Consider the following 16,752-nt stretch of genomic DNA (forward strand, 5'->3'; position numbering starts at 1 on the left):
GAGCAGTTTGAAGGACTTCTAAGGAATGACTCATGACCTATAGGACTGATCTAAATGCAGAAGTGGGTGGAACTGGCAGCCCAGGTGCTGTTGAGGCTGACAGACCTTAGTGGTGCTTTACCAGGAGGAGGCTGGGAGCTTTGCCTTTTTTTTGCCACCAGTCTCTCAGTGTGGAGGCTGCACCCTCCAGCACTACCAAGAGTATACCAGAGTAGTTTGAGAGGGGTTACAAGCAAAGGGCTCTTCTTTGTTTACTTTCCTCTGTCTTGTTGGCTATGGACAGTGCTGTCCTACTCTTTTTTTTTTTTACTCCAGAGAGGATTTCTGTACTGTGGGAGCAGAGCCCACCCAGAGAGGCCAATTCCCAGCCTGGTCCTGAGGTTGAACTAAAGCAGTTTTTGCCATTAGAATAGGAGAACGGTGAGGAAAGTGGTGTAAATCCTTTTTGTTCGCACTTAACAGCTTTCTTTAACCTTGGCGAACCTGAGCTTGTCATCCCTTGGCCTGTGCCTTACTGTCCAAGCAAGAGTTTTTCACCTTTGTGTGGGATCTGTCACCCAGGAGTTCCTCTGCAGAGACCAGTGCTGAGTGCAGTCTGTGAGCACCCTGTGGAGGAGATTTTTAATAGGAGAGGAATCTGAGTCACTTGTAATGTTTAGCCACTGTTTTTTATCTTGGTTGTGGGCCAACAGAAATGTTCTGAAGGCTGTAGGGCACTGATGCTGGGGAATTATCTGTGGGAAGGTCTGATGGGCATAGTTTAGCCTAACAGAAAAGATGCAGGTGACTGCACTGACACTTGCAATGGGCTCCGTGTCCATCTATAGACTGGTTATGCTGCATGAGATAGATTCATCTTTGAGAGGATGCTCAGCAATAAACCTGTGCGGTTGTTTTGGTCTGAAACAGTTGGATGAGAGGAATGGGAACCAGCAGTGCAGAATAACCAAGGTCTCTAGTTCCCAGAACTGTTTGACTTGCTTAAGGAATATGTTCTAGCCTCTCAGGAAGCTGAGCAGGACAAGTTTCTACATCCTGTATTATATGAGAAGTGGATGATCTGAATGGTCCCTGCAACCAGAGCTGGCTGTGATCTCTTTCTGCCTGGTGTGGGGACAGAGGCAGTGGCCTGCATCTCCACATGGGAGGAAGCTAAATGTGAATTTGCAGCAGTTTGTGACAGCAGTTGGATTTATATCACCAATCCCTCCTCCATATGTGCCTTGCCCCAAGAGCACAGTCCAGAGATTGGTTTTGTCCTGCCTGCTGTGAATTTACCTGCATTTTCAAGAAAGCTCTGCCTTGCCATTCTCTGTGCATAATGAGGGGATTAAAAATATATATAAAGAGACAGCTGTTTTCCTGTAAGTCTTGCAGCTTTAAGTTCACCTTTGTCTGGTGGTGCTGCTGCTGGAAGAATAAGCTGTACAGCAGACATTGTCAGAGCATGTCCACTGAAGCACATGGGATCTGGATGCTAAGCGAAGGTTCCATTTCTGGCTGCTGGGGCTTGCAGGGGGCAGAGGATCAGGAAATGGAATACCAGAGCCTGCTACATCAGGGAATGGGCAGAGAGCTACTGTTTATGGGGCCTGTGGGCAGTGCTAGGGCTAATGACCAGTGGCAAAGTTTGGCTGTGCCCCACAAATGCCTGTCACAGAGCTGGACTCAAACCACCACCCTTCCAGATGCAGAGACAAAGCAGCAGCCATGTTAGTACAGTGAGAAAATGCCTACCAGCAGCATCACTAGCTGTCTGTAAGGATTGGCAGCCTGGCACTGTGCAGGGAGACAGTCAAGTCAGTCAGATGTATATGTTTGCAGTAGGACACCATGGCTTTGGCAACAATATGTCCTCAGCCAGAGGGCTGTGCTTTGGGATGAGACTCTGGCTTGCTGCTGAGGACCCTGCAGGCAGGACTAGCTATCTGTTAAGAGAGGTTTACTTTTGCCATTGTTTCTTCTGTCTAAGCAGGCTAATGTGATTCAGTTTTCTCAGCATCCTTCCAGCTTTCAAAGTGGGCTGCTGGGCAAAGACAACTTCACAGAAGTGCTTTAAAAACAGACCCCTCCTTCCCACCATCCTGTGTGATCCCCTCTCACTCCAGTGCCCTCTGGTCAGTGGAAGCAAAGTCGCTCTGGGGGATTTTGCTGCAGTTTTGTCACAGCTGCCAGCTGGACAGCACCCAGGGCTGTCCAGTTGTGGAGAAAAGAGGCAGGCAGCAAAATAGAGAAAAGAGGCAGGCAGGAAGTAGCTGCGACAGTGAAGGTCAGGAGGCTTAGTAAGAAATAAAAAATGAAGATACACTGCCTGCCAAGCACCTGATGTGAATCTTGCACTTGGCCCCACAAATTTGGCCTCACAGCAGCTGCTGTAGGAGTAAACCCAGTGGCGACAGATTGAAGAGCCAGTCAGCAGGAGGGGCTGTTTTAGGGAGCTGGGCATCCTCTCATTGCATCCCTGCAAACTGAGGGGTTGTAGCCCTCATTTTTTCTGTTTTTCAAGAGCTGTCTTGTTTTTATTCCCCTAGCCAGCACCAGAACCCCCATGAAAGTTGACTGCAGAATTATCAATTTGAGCATGGAGAGGGAAAAAAGGTCTCCATTAAGGAGTACTTGCACTTAAGTACTGCTCACTCAGGTGACTGAGTAACCTGGGCTCCGCATATAGTCCCTGAGGCAAGTGGCTCCTCCAGAGAACATTTTAGTGTCGCTAAGAGGAGTTCCTGAAGCTGGGAGACATGAGTGGCCATGCAGGGTCTGTTGCTTTCTGCAAAGCCTGAAGTGAGAGCTATCGTGCCAGACTTGTATTTATTTGGTTGCCATGGTGCATAGCTAGCACTATATTGTCTGGCTCCATAGCAAGGAGTGGTGCCATAGCCCATGGCACTTTTGCCTGGCTTCGTCTGCTATAGCCTCATGTGATATAATTTCCACACTGTTGGTTATCAGCAGCCTGCCAGGTATGTGCCTTGCCTTTACAAATACAGTCATGTAACATTAACAGCAGCTGCTTTGGTTTTTTGCTTGGCTCCTAATCCCCTGGGAGCATACATGCCCACTGGATTGACCAGCAGTGTGCATGACTCAGATGAAGAAATGCAGAGGGCTTCTTTTGGTTAAGAATTTGTGGAAAAAGCAGCCCAGAATACCAGAACTACCTGAGAGATATTTTCTAACTCTCTAATCTCTTGTCCCTTCTGGAGACACTCAGTGTTTAGTTTTGCTGGGTCAGTAGGTTTAAGCAAAGTTTTCTGGCTGTGCTGAAAGATATGTCACCAGCAGGATAGCATGGGATTGATAAAAGGAAATATGCCACCTTTTTGTCATCATAGGCCTACAGGTTTGATGGGTCAGTAGTGAGCTGTAGTGGAATTTCCTTTGGAGACCAAGTGGAGATTAAAGCTACTGTTCAAAGGCCACATATCTGAGAGGGAGGCATCTTACTGCCTTCCATGGTAGCCCAGATCTCAACTCTGCTCTTCACAGTGACAGAGAACCCTTTATATGTGAGCTCTGGTTCTCCAAAAGACTAGGTCTGGAGGATGCAGAGTGGTAGTTGACAGCTGATGTGGCATCTCCTGGGAAATGCTTTGATTCTGTGTTGTCTGTGCTTGCTGTTTTCCCTTCACCAAGGGATGCAGCCAGGCTCCATGCTACTGCTAATCAATTGCTAGCAGAAACCTGCTCTTCGGAGACCACACCTTGTATGTCTGGTTATTGTGAGATGCTTGGGGTTAAAGTCAAGGCATGGCAGGTGGGATGGGCTGCTGATGTGGCTGACAGTCAGAGAATTGTTTTGCTGGTGCATGACCTTTGTGCTTCATGGCCAGCTCGATGACCAGAGTGTTCTCTTGTACTCTCATATACTCCCATGCCCAGGGCCACTGGCATACAGTCAGGTTTGTTCTTCAGTTTGGAAATGAACTGGAGACACCAGCCTCATCTTCCAGTGGTGATACAGAATGCAAACAGTTTTCCAAAGATTTGCTCAGAAAACATGAGGCAGCAGTGATATGAGATTGGCTCCAATTTTTTTTCCTTCCCCACAATCTGTTAGTCATAATCCCAATCCAACCTTCTCAGGTGGGGTGAGGGCAGTAAGTGCAATGGCTTAGAAGATAATGAAATATGTGCATTGTACCTCTGTCCAGAGACTGTGATTTAACTGCATGTGAAACAGTGCAGAGGAACTGTGAGAGGACTACCCAGAAAATTATATCAACAAGAGTTGAATGATATCAACAAGAGGACCCAGCTCTGACTTCATTGTGTCAAATGCTGGGTGTGACACAAGGTTCTTGGTCCAAAAGCAGGAGTTTTGGGTCCTGCATTTTGATATTGGGTCCAGCTTTCTCCCAAGGGGCTGTCTCGGCTGTGCCACCAAGCACTCTCCAACAGGCAGAGTAGGACATGGATTGCCCTTCCTGCAGGGAAGTGGGGATTAAGCTCTGGAGCAGGTCTCACAGAGCTTGTCTGTACACAGATATATGCTGCAGGGATTTCACAGGCGGGCCTGGTCAGTGCTGGAAGCTTGCCAGGCTGTCTGTGCATTTGGCCAGATGTCAACGCCCAGAAAATCATGCTGAAGCAAGCAGTGGTTTTGCTCTTGTCTAGTATCTCATCAGGCCATCAGCTAATACTGGCAAAGGAGAGCTGATTTAATCTGGCTTGTCACTGGAACACAGGCATGCGGGGAGCTGCCAGCATCTTTGTGGCAGGATTTGGGGTGCATTTTGCCTCTGTTCGCCTGAGGCTATTGTTCTTTTCCCCAGGCTTCTCCCCGGACTCCCACGTCAAGCACCTTTGACCTCCAGATGAAATTTGTGTGTGGCCAGTGCTGGAGGAACGGGCAGCTGGTGGAGCCAGATAAAGACCTCAAGTACTGTAGTGCCAAAGCCCCCCACTGGTGAGCAATTCAACTTTCTCTTCCCTCTACCCCTCTTCAAGGGCAGGAATTTTCATCCTACCTTCTCCATTTGGCTTCATTTGGCATCTTCAGAGGAGGCTATAGGGTTTCCTAGCAGCCTCTCACTGCTTGGGGTGTTTGTCACTACAGCAGGCATTGCAGATAGCTGTTTTCTAGCTTCCTTCTCTCTTTATTTGCTGCCAGTGTATTCACTGCCGGCATTGTACAGACTGTTACTCCTGGCACAGACAGTCCAGCTCCCACAATTCCCTTTTCTCCCGGTTCCTATCATTTCTTCTTACTGAGGGCACCAACAGAGTTCTTCTCTGCACATGTTTATATTCTTAGCTGTTTGCAGATGTTTGTCATGTCACAATTAGCAATGATTTGAGATATTCTGCTTCCTTTTAAATTAGTTTCCCTTGGCTCTTTCATTGCTTTGATTGCTCCTCTGTGATGCATGTGATGTCTGTTTGCACCTCTTGACTCCTTACAGCCCATGAGAATGTTTGGTGTGAAAGAAGCATGAATCATAGAACAGTTTGGACTGGGAGAGACCTTTAAAAGTCATCTAATCCAGCCATCCTGCAATGAGCAGGCACATCTTCAACTAGATCAGTTGCTCAGCCTGACCTTGAATGTTTCCAGGGATGGGGCATCCACTACCTCTCTGGGTTGTGCCACCTTCATCATAAAAAATTCCTTCCTTATATCTTGCCTGAATCTACCCTCTTTTAGTTTCAAGACACTACCCCTTGTCACAACACTACAGGCTCTACTAAAAAAAATTGTCCCCATCTGTCTTATAAGCCCCCTAAAGAGAAATACTGGCTGGGAAGTCACTGTTCATGGAAACTGTGGCCTGTCTCACGCAGGCAGCCTGCAGGGATAGGATGGAAGGGTTTATAAAACTTCTCTTCCTATAACACAAGCCACAAAGGCACAGTCTTGCTTCCTATTGTAAATACAAGACTTTTGTTGAAGAAGAGACAGAAGCAGCAGTTTCTGGAGGAAGTATGCAGGTGAGGATTGCTTCCTGGGATGGGAAAAATAACACCTCTTTGTGCACCTGCTGAATAGAGCTGGGGTTTTTGCTCAGGGTATCTCCTGGTGATCCCTTGCTGGAGCTGCAGGAGAATAAATACTTCTGGGAACTGTTCATAAGGCGGTGCTTGTAATGACTTGCATTTCTATTGCACCTTTCAAGCAGAAAATATTCCCAAGTGTTTTTTATGGTTCTGATTGCACAAGAATTGGCTGTGTCAAAGAGTGGATAAGAGTCAATAATCTGTGGTGATGCCATATGAGATTTGGGGGAGATTTTTGTGGCTTTATGAAAAGAAGTACCCCAGGAAATAGGTAATATGTACAGGGAGAAGTCCTCGTAAAACAGCCTTCTTGTGGCTTCTCCATAACAGATGTACATGTCTAGGAACAGCCAGATAGTTCAGGGACAAGCTGGACAGGAGGGTCTGCTCATGTCTCAATATTTAAGTGTCTCTGAGGTAAAGAACCCTTGTTCTCCTCTTCCTTATGCCTCTCTTGATTTATTCTCTCTTCTTCAGTTGGACTAAGGAACGCCGTGTCCTGCTGGTGATGTCCAAAGCTAAGAAGAAGTGGGTGTCAGTCCGACCACTGCCTTCCATACGTAACTTCCCACAGCAATATGATGTAAGCCCTGTGCCCGGCATGGCCAGGTGCCCCATCCCTTTCCCTTCCACCATGGTGCAGTGCCTTGAGGGCTGCTCCCTTGAAGCCCTGTCAGAGAGGCAAGCACATGATGGCTGAGTTGGGAGGTAAGGACAGATTGATGGCAGCAAAACACATACAGCAAAAAGATGGAGCAGAAGAAGGAGCAGCACCCATTTAAATCACTCTAGGCACAAATGCAAGTTTCCAGTGTTGCTGTTAATGCGTAACAAGAACTGTTAATGCATCTCTGGCTGGCAAAGGGTTTGGGAATGAAATTTAAGACTCCTCTTACGTCAGGGTTTTTCAATGTGGGTGAGAGGCAAGATGCTTAGGAGAAGCCTACCCCTGCTTCGCTGTGACTGTGCCACTGTGAAACTTGTTCACAATAGGTTTTGAAAGCAAAACTAAGAACTCAGCAAAAAAGCCACGTGCTATGAGGAAAATTAGAGATATCCAGACTCCAACCCCAGGCCCAAATGTGGTGATATTTTCTCTCTCCCTCTCCTTCCCTTTTTCCCTGAAAGGAGAAAACTCCTTCCCCCTACCCTATTATAGATCCTCCTTTTGTCCCAGGACAGGGGAGAAAAGATGATCAGTAAATATGATGTTTAGAAAGCTTCTCATTTTCTCAGGCAATGATGCTGTTGATAGTTGTGTGTGCACCAGTGTGGTCTAAGCAATCCGTAAGGCCACTCTTCACCCATTCAGAGATGGCTGGAGAATGAGTCACCTTTGGGGACCAGCAGCTTGATCAGCAGGAGACACTATTGGGTCAATCCAGGATGCTCCTTGCTGTCACCCTGTACCTGCATCCAGTCACCTATGGAAATGGCAACAGCTGGTGACCTGCCTGTGTGTTTATGTCATCAGGAGACTGAGAAAAAGAATCATGAGTTAATGATATATAAAGTGTCCTGTTTGCAAGCTCTCCTGTGCAATTTAATGCCCTGGCTGGTTACCAAACCTACTTTCCCCTCTAGCAAGGACTGATTGAGCAGATGCTAAATTTTTCTCTCTGTCTTTTAACAGTTGTGTATCCATGCACAGAATGGCAGGAAATGCCAGTATGTGGGCAACTGCTCCTTTGCTCACAGCCCTGAGGAGAGAGACATGTGGACCTTCATGAAGGAAAATAAAAGTGAGTGGGAGAAATGTGGGCCAAAGAGTTTGGGAAGAGGGAAGAGAACATTTGGGCCTCTGGAGAGTCTGTTAAGACATATTCATGACAACAGAGATAGAACTGGACAAGGCTGCTGCCATGAGTTTAAGTGGGATTGTAGGTCAGGTCTGTCTACAGCTGCTTTTTTCTGAAATATGGATATATCTCTCGAGTCCCTTGCGGTGGGACTAGTGCACAATAGTTTTATGTCTTACATTGCTTCACTACTGCCCTCTCTTTTTCATCACTTTTGAATCCACCTTGTACTGTCCCTCCAATTGCCTGTATTGCCTGTCCAATGGCTCTGTATTGAGCCTTGCCAAAGCACCATCCTAGCCTGTAGCTGCTTGTATATCTTCCTTGTCTGTCTTCTATCTGCCTTGGCTATCTTACCTATTTCTGCTCATATTCCTTGGTCCTGGGCTATGGCACTCCTTGCTCATGGCATTGCATTCAAAGGAATGGAATTTAGGTCCTGAATGAGAACATTGTTGGATGGTGCCTTTGTGGAAGAACTTGTCTGTATTTAATTCTGCAGGCTTACCTTTTGAGCGATAGTTGGGGGGGGTGCCCATATCCTAGACAGCCAGCTCTGTGGCAGAAATCCTTGTTTATTCAGATCAACAGGAAGCTGGGAAAAAAAGGGCCAACTGTCCAGGTGTCACCTCCCTCTCTTGGAGCTGCTGGAAAGCCTGAGGGATTTCAGGCCTGCCCTGAGCCTTTTTGGTTGGTACGGTTCTGTGGAGAGGCCTTCTCTCTGCTGAGCCAAACTGTTACTTTTTGCAGTTAAAAGCATTTTATTGCTGAGGCCTTTAAAGCACATCAGACTGGGTGTGTTTCCTCAAGCACAAAGGTGAATCTGGAGGAATTTGCATTCATTCTCCCAGTTGCCTCAACTTCCTCAATTACCCATTTAGCAAGGAGTAAATCACTAATGCATCATATTTAGAGCATCATTTCCATGTCTGCAAACATTTATGTTTCCATAGCCTCTCTCAGGAGCTGATCTTGCAAAGGCAGATGTCTAGTTAAAGCTTCCACCTCAAATTTCCCTTACCAGAAATATGCTGAGTGGCTTTGAAATCAAAAGCCATGAGGGACACTGACTGCAGTTTTCTGGGCAGGTTTTGAACTTAGAGCAAGATATCATTAGGTCCTCCTCCCCTCTGCAGTACTTCCTGTGGCCAGCTTGCTTAGGGGCTCTCCTCCCCCTCTAGTGCTGAGGGTAAGGCTTGGGCTTAGAAGGAAGAGATGGATCTGAAACCAGCCCTGCCTTAGGTTCCTGGCTGGATGAGATGTCTTCTGAGGGCAAGCAGAATCATCTTGTTGGTGAATCATCTTGTGAGGTGAATTCCAAGGAGATCTTGTGGCACTTTGCCACCTTTCTGAAAAGTTTGTGTGGCTGTAGTCACAGTTGTTCCTTGACTGATAGAAGACACCCCCCATCCCCAGGTGGTGTTGTGTGAATTTCGCTCCTCTCCCCAGGGGTCTTATCTGAGGAGGTGACATGGGGCACAGGCCTTCAGTGCTGTTGCACAGACGAGGGGAGGAAAGGGCTGCCCCAGCATTTGTCCTTTTCTCATAGTTTGTGCATAGGGCGGGAGAGTGTCTGAGTGGCTTCATGTGTCACCTTTGTGCAGTACTAGATATGCAGCAGACCTATGACATGTGGCTAAAGAAACACAATCCTGGGAAGCCTGGAGAGGGAACACCACTCACCTCGCGAGAAGGGGAGAAACAGATCCAGATGCCCACTGACTATGCGGACATTATGGTAATAAGCTGATCTCTTGTCCTTCATTCCTCCTCCTCAGTGCCACCAGACTGCCTCTCTTCTGTGCTCCAGGTGTGGCTAGCAGGGACTGCATTGCTCTAGTGGAACAGAGCCTGTATTAACATATGTTAAATGGACAGCTTGGAGCAGCACAGCAGGGGCAGCACAACTGAAGTGAGAAGAGATCAACCTGGCTCTACAAGGGCATTTCTGTTAATCCTCAAGTCATTAGGAGTTTACCTTAGGTTCCCTTTTGCATGAGTTCAGCCTCTTTCCAGGATTCCTGCCTGCTCCTGGGCAAGCTGGCAAAACCATTGCAGGCTTGTCAGAAGAGGCAGAAGCTTGGAGAAGAGCTGGCACATAAACCTTGGAAAACTAGAGGCAAACGTGTCTCTTTTTGCCAAGGGTGGTACTGGTGTAAGGGTCTGTGCTGCTGAAGAATTCTGCATTGCCTGTGAACCTGGGGACCTTGCAGCGAAAGCCCACTGGGGCCATCAGCAGGGGCAGGGGGACCATGTCAATGAACTGAGCTGCCCTGCTCCCTAAGCCTGTTTGAGCCATAGATAAACTCTGACAGAGCATCTCCTCTGTTCCCCTTTAGTGTCAGCACCATTCCCTAAAGATGATATGGCAGAGAAGTGTGGGTAGTCACAGACTGAGTGGAGCATCCAGGATGCTCTGGAAGGAGAGGGGGAGAAGTAGTGCCAGCACAGGGAAAGCCAATGGATGTGAATGTTATTGCACTGACTCTTTTTCCCTGTCTGCACTGGTTAGATGGGCTACCACTGCTGGCTCTGTGGGAAAAACAGCAACAGCAAGAAGCAATGGCAGCAGCACATCCAGTCGGAGAAGCACAAGGAGAAGGTCTTCACCTCAGACAGCGACTCCAGCTGCTGGAGCTACCGCTTCCCCATGGGCGAGTTCCGGCTCTGCGAGAGGTACCATTGTCTCTCTTCCCTCCTGTGTCTCTGCTGCAGGGATGGGGTAACAGGCCCAGGGCCTCTGTCATCCCTCCTCATCCTCTCACAGAGTTCTCGGAGACTTCTGCATGAAGGAGGAGTGGGATGAGATGAAAGGTCTGGGTGACAGTGAGGCAGCTGTTGGATCACAGAAGTGCTCAGCCACAATACTGAGGGGTAAAAACACATTCCTGAGCATTTGTCTTTAGAAAAGGAGAGCTTCCTGTCTGTACTTGTGCCCTTCATAGCCAGGATGCTGTCAGCGCTCAGGCTCCTTGGCCCAGTGCTTGGGGGGATCCCAGGTGCCTTATTAAATGGTTTGAATGTCTCACACCCTCTGAATCAGCACCTTAAGATGCCTTCAGAAAGCTTGTAATGGTTAAGAATGCCACTTTAGTTAGCAGGAAGGTTCTTGCCTTTCATGCTGGTTACATGGCATTTCCTCTCTTGTGCATTGGTTTTTCCTCATCCCTGCTGATCCAGTTCCAGCTCACTTTTTTTTTGTGCTCTTGACTAAATCCCTTTGTAGCCACTGCTCTTTTTGCTGCTCTGTTTTTTTCCCAGCCTTGATGTCTTTCCCACCTGCATGTGGGTTTGTAGAACAATCAGCTCACCCTTAAAAAGGAGAGTTCACAGCATGTTTCAGTGGGTCCTGATCAAGTATCCCAGACTGGGAGCTCAAACCCTTGTACTGGGGGTGCCCCTCCTGACTGTGCTTCTTGTACTGGCAGATTCCAGAAGAACAAGGCCTGTCCTGAGGGAGAGGAGTGTCGCTATGCCCATGGTCAGGATGAGCTGACGGAGTGGCTAGACCGGAGGGAAGTGCTGAAACAGAAACTGGCCAAAGCTCGCAAGGACATGCTGCTCTGCCCCAGGGATGACGACTTTGGGAAATACAACTTCCTACTGCGGGATGACGTATAGTATGAGCTGGCGGAAGTCTGTCAGCTGCAGAAATACGGGATGGGTTTTCCGAGTGGCAGTAGCAGGGAGAGCGAAATCTGTGTCTTGCAAAGAGAACTTTTTCTTTTCTTTTGTTTTAAAATATGAGACAATGATTTATTAGTGGTGAATGAATTTGTAAATTTGATTCTTGTTGGCCAGCAACACCATGCTCCCTGAGTTTGTGATCCATCGTTTCTCTCTTTCCCCCAAATTCTCCTTCCACTTCATCTTTTTCTTTTCACTGTCCTTCATTCAAAGTAATTAGTTCAGTCTGTATTGGGCTGCAAATCAGAGAATTTTTCCTTGTGTCATACCTCTCTTTCAATTCAGAGTATGACTGCAGAGGTCTGGAGGACAAAGCTGAGAGAGAGGGACAGAAAAGTTGTGGATGCCCCATCCCTGGAACTGTTCAAGGCTAGGTTGGATAGAGCTCTGAGCAATGTGGTCCAGTGGAGGTGTCCTTCTAAATGACAGGGAGATTGAAACTAGATCATCTTAAGGTCCCTTCCAGCCCAGACCATTCTATGATTTTATGAAATCTGGTGAAAAAGTGACCATGAACTTCATATGTTCCTTTTCTCAGTGCTGCAGACTAAGCCCCACTTACTCTGTTGCAGCCCTCCTGCTCTTCTGGGAGTTTGGTACCAGAAGAAATAGGAATTGTGATGCAAAGAAGGAAAACCACTAGATTTGGCTTAAAACATCTAGGCTTATGCTCCAGCTGTCTATATTGCCCTGAGGCCTTGGCACTGAAGAGAATAACAGCTGTGTGGTATGAGGAGTGCAAGGTGAAAGCAGCAAAGTAATAAAATTGCTTGCAGCAGCAGGAACCGGATTGCAGGTGACTTCAAACTTCAGCTGACTGTAAGCAAGTTGGTGACTTCTCATTAGATGTGTTTTTCTGTGTGTGGCAGGTATTCAGGGCAGATAGTTTGGTGGGATTTTTTGGCTGGTGTGACTGATACAAATAAAACAGAACCCATCTAGGAGGTATAGTGGAGTCTGTGACACAGTGTGTGTTTCTGAAGTCCACACAGCCATCAGAAGGGAGGTGGTCACCAAAAGGAGCCTGTGTTTCTGTGTTGCATTGTGTCCTGAAGAGAGAGAGGGAGGGAGAGAGGTAGTACGTTGTTCCTTTCTTGCTCTTTAAATGGCATGTGTTTCTGGTTACATAGAGCTGCATTTTATCCCTCCACTGCCAGAAGATCTGGGTGGGGACCGATTTAAAAGGACACCATTGCAGAGCATGGGCAATGTTTAGCTAATGGAATCCAGCTGGAAGCACTTACCAGTACCTCCTCCTCCCAGAGCCAGGGCAGGGAGATTGCGGATTGCTTGTGCAACCAGGATGCGACCGAGAGCAGGGACAGTGGTGGAGAGTGAGTGGCACAGCGGGATCCAGCCGTAGCCTGCTCCTGTGCTGCCTGGTGTGTGCTTCGATGAGGTAACCAGGAATGCTGAGCTCTGGGACAGGAGTTTTCCTTTTATAAGTGGCAGCGGTGAAAGCAGTACTGCTCTGAATGTCAGCCTTGTCCTTTCTATCAGTCTCATCCTGCAACCAATAAACGTGTCCCCTGTCCTGAGCTTCCCTCTCCTTCTATCTTCTGCAGTCCAGCTGTGCTCTGCCATTTTGCATGCATGGAATGCACCATCCACTCAGACACAAACATATCTTCCTCCCAGCCTTCATCAGGGATGTCTTTTTCATACAGAGTCTCCCAGGAGAGCAGTCTCAGAGCCCTTGGGGCTGCTAGGGCTGTATCCATGGTAAATACAATCTGGCCATGAACTGTTTGGTGCTTTGGCATTGCTGTGTCTTCCCATTCCTCTCTGCTCACATATCCTTGGGGTTCAGAGCTTCAGGAGAGATGGGATGTGAAAACTGGGAGATGTGGAGATGGTGTGGGGCAGCTGTCACCTTTTTAAACCAGTCTTCAGGAGGGTGCTTCAGCTCCAAGGGGATAAGATCCAGTTATGGAGCAGAGAGTGCCCTGCATACTGGTCTGGAATCTTTCCGGAGACATGGTGTGCTCTAAGTAAACTGAAGGTGCCTCTGCACTTGGAATCATTAAGTTGAAAAAGACCTCAGAGATCATTAAGTCCAAAACTAAACCATGTCCCAAAGTGCCACATCTACATGTATTTTTAAATACCTCTAGGGGTGGTGACTCAGCCTCTTTCCTGGGCAACTTAACAACTTTTCTGCTAAGCTTTTTTCCCTCTCCCTTAAATTTTGGTTGGTAGTCTCTGATTTGCTATGAGCAGTATCAGACATGGCAGATTTTTGAGCAGTCAGGTGCTATATTTTCTCCTGTTCTTCGTGGTAGCTGTGGTACCTTCTCCTGTTCATCCTTGTGCTCAAGTGGTCACCTTCAGAGATGGGAGAAGACAGGCATCAGCTCCTGGGTTATCTTGTTCTGCTCTTCTTGAGCAGAGATGCCAAGGAAGGAAATATGGATTGGGGGACACCGGAATGTGTTTTTTATTTTTAAAACAAACCTGCATCTCTAGTGTGACTCTAGCATTCACTGAGCCATGATTTCTCATGCAATGACTTGTTTAGGTTACAGAGTGGGTCGCTGTCTCTTCTCCCTCTCTCTGCAATGAGAGCTGAGCTGTTCAGTGGGGCTTCAGAGGTTCAGGCTGGGGCTGAGATGGGGAGAGGGTGAGAGTCAGGTGAGGTGAGGTAGGCCCATGGTCACAGGGGGTTGCATCAAGTGTCTCTTGTTTTCCCTGATATGATAACCTGATCTGTGGTATTGCAGTACTTTGTCATCAGACTTGTATTAGTGTGTATATATGTGACCCCTCCCATGAAGCATATATACACAGGTATTAAATATATTGCTCTATATAATATTATATGTGTGTGGTATCAAAGGAATCTTTTAGATGAGGGTAAAGGAAAAGGACTCAGGCCAGGAAATGCAGCAGCTCCAGTTTAAATATGAAGCCTTTTATTTGGGATAGGGAAAGGGAAATAACAAAAGAGGGGAGGGTTTTATATAGATAGGTATAAACTTTGAGATGGGACAGGTTTCCCTGTTCGCATTTTTGAAACCCTTTAGGATGTTCTTGCAGTCCCATCTCAGAGAGAGAGTATTATACTGCTAACTAGTGAGTACAGTTTTAATATAAGACTCTGCTTATATTATTTAAATGGACATTGTAAAGGCAGGAAGATTCACACTCAACTTCCCAGGCTTGCTTTATCAAGCCAAGAGGGTTTTCTTCAGCATATTATATGCTCTCAGCAGAAATGCTCAGTGCTCGCAGCTCTACAGCAGATAAACCACAAGTTGCAGGGGCTGCTTTAGTGGTGTGTTCACAAGACCCTGTGATAACACTCTCATCTTATTTGTCTGAGAGAAGAAGAAGAAAATTCTGCAGCACAGAACCAAATTTGAGGGTTATTAACAAAGGAAGAGATGTTTAAATTTTATAACATTAGAAGAAAATCTCTTTATCTTGTAAAATAACCACAGACATTCACACAGAGCAGAAACTTATTAAATGCTGAAAGACTTAGTGAAAATATTTTCCTAAATTCTTTGGTAGGGGCAAGGATATAGGTGACACTGGCATTGGAGTTTACCTGGCCTTTACAGGGAGAAGTAAAAAAAAAAAAAAAAAAACAAAAAAAAACAAACCAACAAGCAAATCCAAAAATACCCTACTTGGCTTGTATGAAACTGTATGTGAAAAATGGATGGGTTTTAGCAAGTGAAAGGAAAAGACAGCAAGGGGAGCTGCAGTTCTGAGCTGGGTAGTAATGATTTTGAGTCCTTTAATATGTATTTGTATTAATATAATTTAAGAATACCACGCTTTACTATTAAAAAAGAACTTAGTATCTTTCATAAGGTCTAGTATCAGGATAATTACTTAGATGTTTTAACAACATTTTTGTTTTTGTTCTTAAATAAAGAAAGAAAAACCAAATTTGCTTCTTCTATCCTTTGTAAAAGAAAATAAAAGTGTGCACTTTAAACCCTCTCCTAATCCAGAGTGTGTTTGTGTTTTTCAAATAGCCTGCAAAGGATTTATCTTGCTTTCAGGTTTTCCTGCTGTGAGGAGGGAAGCAAAAGAAGCACGTCAAGGATTGGACCACTGGGGCTTTCTCCCATCTTTTAGTATAATCAGCTGCTCTGCTTGTTAAGTGGAAGATTGCCTATGTGTGTATTAACAGTTGATGCAGTTCTTCATCAGACACACAGTTCTTGTGTAGGTGTATTTAAGATGTTTTGCTTTGCCCCTAGTGCCTAGAATCCATGTGCTCTGCATTAACATATAGTTTCTGGTGTTCAGGTAACCTGCGTTTTGAAACCTCCAGTAATCGGGTGCTGTAAACACCTTCATCTAGAGATTCTTCTGTGTAGGCTGCTCTGTTCAACAGGGTTGGCCAGTTCTTTTGCTTGGCAGTGTGCACCCTGCTAGGGAACATGCCCTTAGCCTTACCCACCAAGTTGCACACAGCTTGGGCCATGGGAGGCGCCTGTGCACTTACTTTCCCCCTGGAGAGGATGCTGTGTGAGGAAACTGCATTGGGGAAAGAGGTCAGTGTGAAAACATTTATTAATAAAGCCAGCTTCTTTATTTTTTTAATCCATCATGATGCAGATTAATCTAGATTATTGATAAAATCAAAACTGGAGATGTGGTGAAGACAGGGGAGTCACATGGATGTGCCCTGGTACTGCTGTATAAACTGGTAGTGACCAGAAGGTCATAGTCCAGTGAGGCCTGAAGAGACAAGATTTGTCACACATCTCCTTGATGTTCCTTCATACAGACATAAGAATTCATGTCCTTCTGGTCAAAGAAGAGGCCTGAATGCATTCTTGTACTGCAGGGGGAATGAGGAGCCCTGTGCACTTTCAAGGTGCATCAGTTGAGTACATCCAATGTGAGAGGTGTTAGTTGTACATTCCAAAGATTGTTGAGGCCATGCTGGCAAGAGTTGAGGGTAGCTTTTCCAGTACAGTTTGAACCAAAATTGTCAAATTGTGAGACAGACAAAATATCTGGAGCAAAACACCTTTTTCCTTGCAAGTTTGAGCCTCAGCTGTAAACTGGTGTTTCTTCACTGAAATAAACTTGTATTTTGGAGAGGAAGAAAAGGAGTGGTGATTTCAGTAATTAGATCTTCCTAGGAACTTTAGCAGATACAAAGACAAGGCAGAGAGACCCAGGTCAGCCAGGAAAAATCCACGTTCCATGGGAGATTGAGAGGAGCAGGGTAGAAACCCCTGAGAGGTGGGAGGAAGGCTTTGTATTGAAGATGGTTAATGCCATCACACAGCAGTCTGGCAGA

At 46.4% G+C, this 16,752-nt stretch overlaps 1 protein-coding gene across 11 annotated transcripts in view; it reads left to right on the forward strand.

Moving 5' to 3' along the window:
• ZC3H7B (zinc finger CCCH-type containing 7B) overlaps positions 1-15,094 on the forward strand; it is a 48,095-nt gene extending 33,001 nt beyond the window's left edge. For 10 of the 11 annotated variants that reach the window (XM_083859231.1, XM_083859232.1, XM_083859235.1 and 7 more), the window contains 6 exons: positions 4,776-4,909; positions 6,475-6,580; positions 7,631-7,739; positions 9,401-9,534; positions 10,309-10,472; positions 11,225-15,094. In XM_083859231.1, coding sequence (XP_083715357.1) covers positions 4,776-4,909; positions 6,475-6,580; positions 7,631-7,739; positions 9,401-9,534; positions 10,309-10,472; positions 11,225-11,417 — 840 coding nt within the window. In that variant the 3' untranslated portion in view covers positions 11,418-15,094. Of the gene's footprint in view, positions 1-4,775; positions 4,910-6,474; positions 6,581-7,630; positions 7,740-9,400; positions 9,535-10,308; positions 10,473-10,563; positions 10,671-11,224 lie in introns of all 11 variants that reach the window. The other variant, XM_083859236.1, reaches the window with a different exon arrangement.
• The last annotated feature ends 1,658 nt before the right edge of the window (positions 15,095-16,752 follow it).

The sequence above is a fragment of the Zosterops lateralis genome, assembly GCF_965231275.1.
Source record: "Zosterops lateralis genome assembly, chromosome: 4".
Lineage (NCBI taxonomy): Eukaryota > Metazoa > Chordata > Aves > Passeriformes > Zosteropidae > Zosterops > Zosterops lateralis.